Below are 5,483 nucleotides of genomic sequence, written 5' to 3'. Positions count from 1 at the left end.
CCCCAGGCTACTGAGAGAGTTGTGGAATCCCAGCCAGGAAGGACGAACGGCCGAGGGGAGTGGGGAAGGGAGAGGATGGAGTGGCTCATGGTTCCCTCAGCACTGCCAGGGAATCCCGTGGTGCCCAGATCTTATGGAGAATCCTGTGGGGGATTCCTGTGGGACTGCCCCACATTCCTATCACACATTCCCAGCAGGTATCTCTGCTTTCCTCCCCTGATTGCCCCGTCCCTGTTGATTTAGGGATGTCAACCCCCAGCCTGCCCAGGAGCACAACAGGAGACCATGTCAGCTCAGTCTTTTATCTGATTCTCTTCCCGGCTGGTCCTGTCACCCAGCCCCCACAGCCTCTCAGGGCTATCAGCTGCCCCCAGGCCACTGACCACTCCCTGCAAGTGGTGGTGTTCAAACAACCCGAGTTCCACCCTGGGATCTGACACAGCCGCTCCTGTGCTGAATCCATGGGGCAGCGACACCACCCGGCTCGGCTCAGCCACTGAGCCTCCCCTCCTCTGCTGCCTCGTGGCCATCCCATCCCACCCTGGGCCCTTCCCCGCCGGCACAGCACAGCAGCTCCCTGCTCCTCCTGCTCCTCCTCCTGAGACCCAGGTGGTGCCACAAATCCCACAGCATCATGGACAAACTCCCGGTGCTTCCACAAGTCCCAGCTGCCCGGTGTGTCACACGCTGAAGAACCACTGTCCCTTCCCCTCTCCAGCCCTCTGGCTACCGATTATCCTGGCTCAGAGCCTCGCAGGGCTCCAGCTCGGGCTCGTGTCCCGGCAAGCTGCCGGCCGGAGAGGTGGCCACGGCGTGCACCTTCTGGTGGTGGTTCAGCGATTGCCGGTGCCGGAAGCTCTTGGTGCAGCCGTGGCACTGGAAGGGGCGCTGCTGGGTGTGCCGGCGCTGGTGCTCCTCCAGCGATGTTTTCTGGGGGAAGCTCTCGGCGCACTCGATGCAGCGGTAGAGCCGCTCCCCGGTGGCGCCGGCCCTCGCCGGCCGGCCCGGCCACGCGCTGCGGAGCTGCGGCCCATGGATGCGCTGGTGCTTCTGCAGGTGGTGCTTCTGCACGAAGCCCTTGCCGCAGGCGGGGCAGCGGTACGGCCGCTCCCCGGTGTGGATCCGGTAGTGCTTGTTGAGGTTGGACTTCTCGTTGAAGCTCTTGCCGCAGGCCGGGCACTGGAAGGGCCGCTCGCCCGTGTGCAGGCGCTGGTGCCGCAGCAGCGCGGCGTGGTGGGCCAGGCTCTTCCCGCAGGACGTGCAGATGAAGGAGCCGTTGCTCTTCCTCGCCCGGCTCTGCTGCCGTGCCAGGAGGTTCCGTGTCAGCCGGACGCTTTTCCAGCCCGGCGGCAGCGCCCCAGGGTCGTCCTGGAGACTCTGCTGCTCCCAGCCGGGCTGCGGCGACGCCACCTCGGCCGCGGGATCTTCTCCCAGCGGCATTCCCTGGGCGAGGGCGAATGGCTGCTCCGTGCCCACGCCCAGCGCGTGCTCCGTGGGGAAGGGCAGGCCCGGGGCAGGGTGAGCCTCCACCGGCACCACCACCGGCTTGAATTCCCCCAGGCAGAATTCCCCCAAGCCTGCTCCGGCAGCCTTCGGCCCGGCCACGCCGTGGCTCTCCCAGGAAACCGGCTGCTCCTGGCTGAGGGGAACCTCCTCGTCCAGCCTGACCGCGGGCACCATCGGCAGTGCCAGGAGCTCAGCTCCGTCCTCCTGCGGCTGCTGCTCTTCTGTCTTGATCACAACCATCTCACCTGTGGAGACACCGCAGTTCATTGTGGGAAGGGAAGTCCTCCCACACCTGCAGCTCCATTGTGGGAGCGTGAATGAAAGGGACCTTAGGGACACCATGGAATTACAGAATGAGTGAGGTCTGCAAAGCCCTCCAAGATCACCAAGTCCAATCATCAACCAACCAAGCACTGCCAAGGCCACCACTGACCCGTGTCCCCAACTGCCACATCCACACAGCTTTTAAATCCTTCCAGGAATGGAGACGTCACCCACCACTGCCCTGGGCATGCTGGACTCAATGGACACTAGGGACTGGCAATACAATCCTCACAGAAAAGCCAAACCACAGGGAATGTGACGGCAAAGCTGAGGTGCAGAGTCCTCCATCCTGGAAAGAACCCCACCAGGAATGGCAGAGTTTGAGTGAGTGAATCCAGGCACAAACATCAAAGCAAGGTCTCCCCAAAGCAGGAGGGAGCATCCACCCACAGGTACCCAGCTCCATCCTCACTGAGCCTTCTTGCCCCAGGTTTTCCCATTTTCCATCCTTAAGAACTCTGCCCAGTCCGGGTGGGTTGTGAGTGCCCACCCTCAGCCCCCCCTTGCTGTCACTCACTGTCACCAAGCTGTCCTGGCACCGCTCCCTTCTCCGGCAGCCCAGGGCTCCCTGGATCCTCCCTGTCCTCGGCTAGTGGCAGCAGTGCAGGTTTGGAACCAGCATCCTCAGACCCTGGGAAGGAGGGAGCAATGGGATGAACAGCTGGCAGTGGGGACCAGCCAAAGCAGGGTCCTGGAATTCCAGGACATCTGATCACACAGGCCACTGGCAGCCAAACCAGGCACGTGATTTTGGCTTATCCAGGAAGTGAAGTGGACATTCAAGCTCTAAAATTTCAACCCAAAATTAATGAGCACTAAAATGTACGACTCTCTACAGCAAATCCCTGCAGGGTGATCCATGTACAACCCACATCCCAGGAAAAAAACAGTGCAGGAACAGCGCTGGTGGGCTGCAGGACATGTCACATGGAATCCCCCCATGTTCCACATGGGGAAGGTTTGGAAGCTGCATCAGCCCAGGCACAATGATGCTTCTGGCATGATCTGAGTGATCCTCACCAAGAGGGACCATGGCCTCGTAATTCCCCTTCCTGGCGATCCCACGGAGCTCCCGGCTGTCCGCGCTCCCCAGCTCCTGCTCCGGCAGAGTGCCCGCCTCACCCTCGCCTGCCGCTGGCACCTGCAAGTACAGGAGGCTCCACCTGGGGGTCCCCCCTGAGCCCCTCCCCGAGCCCCTATGGACAGAGCCGTGTCACGGGGGACATTCCCAGGCGCCGCAGCGAGGCTCAGCTGTTCCTCCCCAGACCAGGGGCAGATTCCCAGGATCCAGGATCCATCCCAGCCCTCAGGTGGGAGCAGGACAGGTGGCACCATCCCACATCACCCAGTAGGGCCCAACATGGCTGAAACACTCGGGGCAGGTGTTCTGCTCGCCCTCTTCCCTGGGGACAGGCACAAGCACAGAGGAGCCGTGTCCATCAGGCTCCGTGCAGCTCCTGAGAGCCAAGAGCACATCCCACGGCCACACGGTCACCTGGGGCACTTTCCCATTGCTTTTGACACATCTCTGTCATCCCTGTGAGCTGGGACACATCCCTGTCCATCTTTGGCACATTCCCATTAGCTGGGGCTTGTCCCTATTTGTCACCGCTGGCATATCTCTGTTTCTGCATCAGCTGGGGTTGGTCCCCATTACCTACACCCCATCCCTGTCACTGAGGATGCATCCCTGTTCCCTGGGACTCATCCTCATCCTCATTACCATCCCTGTCACCATGGGCTCACGTCCATCCCCGATATCCAGAGCTTGTCCCTGTCACCGCTGGCATGTCCCTGTCACCGCTGGCATGTCCCTGTCACCGCTGGCATGTCCCCGTCCCCATTCCTCAGCGCTCGTCCCTGTCACCGTGGGCTCAGCCTGATCCCACTCCTGGCTCCCGTCCCTTTCCTCCTTCCCGGGAGCTGGTTCCCGTCCCCCGGGCCCATCCTGTCACCGCGCGGGCCCGTCGCGGTTCCCCGGGCCCCGTCGCGGTTACCTGTGTCCGCTGCCGGCCGGTGCCGGTGCCGGTGCCGGTGCCCCCGCAGCGGCAGCGGCGGAGCTGGCGCTGGATGCGGCGGAGGCGGCGGGAGTTGTCCCTGAGGAGCGCGGCCAGCCGGGCCCCGCCGGCCCGCACCGTGCGCTCCAGCCCCGCCACGCGCCGCTCCAGCCGCTCCAGCCGCCGCTCCGCCGCCTCCACGCTCCGCTCCAGCCGCCGCTCCGCCGCCGCCACCGCCCGCAGCGACAGCCCCGCCGGGGCCGCCCCGCCGGGGCCCGCGCCAGGATCGGGGCCCGCGCCCTGCCAGGCCTCGGGCGCCCACTCGGGGTCCTGCTGCGGGGGGAAGAGGGCGGTGAGGAGCGGCCGGGCCCGGGGTCCCGCCGGGGGTCCGGGGGTGGCGGTGCCGGGGGGTCCCGCCGGTACCTGAGCGCGGCCCCACCGGGCCATGGCCGCCCCTCACAGCGCCCGCCGCAGCGCCCCCTGCCGGCCCCGCGCCGCCCGCGCCGCCCCGCCCGCGGCCGCCGCGCCGAGACCCCGGCCCGGGCCGGGCCCACCGCACCCACGGCTCCATCCACAGCCACATCCACGGCCCCACCGCACCCACGGCTCCATCCCATCTACAGCCCCATCCACAGCCCCATCCACGGCCCCATCCACGGCCCCACCGCACCCACGGCTCCATCCACAGCCCCACCGCACCCACTGCTCCACCGCACCCACGGCTCCATCCCATCCATGGCCCCACCGCACCCACGGCTCCATCCACAGCCACATCCCATCCACGGCTCCATCACATCCACGGCCCCACCGCACCCACGGCTCCATCCCAACTACAGCCCCATCCACAGCCCCATCCACGGCCCCATCCACGGCCCCACCGCACCCACGGCTCCATCCCATCCACGGCTCCATCCACAGCCCCATCCACGGCCCCACCGCATCCACGGCTCCATCGCATCCGCGGCCCCACCGCATCCACGGCTCCATCCACAGCCACATCCACGGCCCCATCCCATCCACGGCTCCATCCCATCCACGGCCCCATCACATCCACGGCTCCATCCCAAGTACAGCCCTATCCCATCCACAGCCCCATCCACAGCCCCATCCACAGCCCCATCCCATCCCAAGTACAGCCCTATCCCATCCACAGCCCCATCCCATCCCATCCTATCCCATCCCATCCCATCCCACCCCACCCCACCCCACCTCATCCCATCCCATCCCACCCCCAGCCCCATCCCACCCCATCTACAGCTTCATCCCAGAATGAGTCAGGTTGGAAGAGACCTCAGTGGCTCATCTGGTCTCACCTCCCTGTTCAGTCAGGGTTATCCCAGAGCACAGGGCATGAGATTTGTGTCCAGACCATTCTGGAATACCTCCAGTGAGGGAGGTTCCACACCCTCTCTGGACAATCTGTTCCAGGGCTCAGTCACTGCACAGGGAAGAAGTTCTTCCTCCTGTCCAGGTGGATCTCCCTGGGCATCAGTTTCCTGCCTGTTCCTCTTGTGCTGTTGCTGGGTCCCACAGTGAAGATCCAGGCTCTATCAGTCCTGTCCCGTCCTGTCTCCATCCCCATCCCAGTCTCTGTCACATCCATATCCCCCATCCCCATCTCTTTTTGTCACATCCCACCCTATCCCAATTCCATCT

The 5,483-nt window shown here is 64.7% G+C and overlaps 1 protein-coding gene across 1 annotated transcript; it reads right to left on the bottom strand.

Moving 5' to 3' along the window:
* Positions 1–337: 337 nt before the first annotated feature.
* Positions 338–4,274, bottom strand: LOC122149422 (zinc finger protein 768-like). Its single transcript, XM_042779625.1, has 4 exons — positions 3,828–4,274; positions 2,851–2,971; positions 2,348–2,461; positions 338–1,751 (listed from the first exon to the last, which is right to left on the bottom strand). The coding sequence occupies exons 1-4, from the start codon at positions 4,272–4,274 to the stop codon at positions 727–729; spliced, it is 1,707 nt and encodes a 568-aa protein (XP_042635559.1). The 3' UTR covers positions 338–726.
* Between the last annotated feature and the right edge of the window lie 1,209 nt (positions 4,275–5,483).

The sequence above is a fragment of the Catharus ustulatus genome, chromosome 1, assembly GCF_009819885.2.
Source record: "Catharus ustulatus isolate bCatUst1 chromosome 1, bCatUst1.pri.v2, whole genome shotgun sequence".
NCBI lineage: Eukaryota > Metazoa > Chordata > Aves > Passeriformes > Turdidae > Catharus > Catharus ustulatus.
This window is presented reverse-complemented; position numbering and strand designations above follow the sequence as displayed.

What these genes read in the sequence shown, in the direction of transcription:
- LOC122149422 (XM_042779625.1), bottom strand. Translation starts at nt 4,274, where the DNA reads ATGGCCCGGTGGGGCCGCGCTCAGGTACCGGCGGGACCCCCCGGCACC. An exon ending in CGAGGCCATGGTCCCTCTTG is followed by an intron (nt 2,462 to 2,850) that starts GTGAGGATCACT and finishes CCTCCTTCCCAG; the next exon opens with GGTCTGAGGATGCTGGTTCC. An exon ending in GCCAGGACAGCTTGGTGACA is followed by an intron (nt 1,752 to 2,347) that starts GTGAGTGACAGC and finishes GTGTCTCCACAG; the next exon opens with GTGAGATGGTTGTGATCAAG.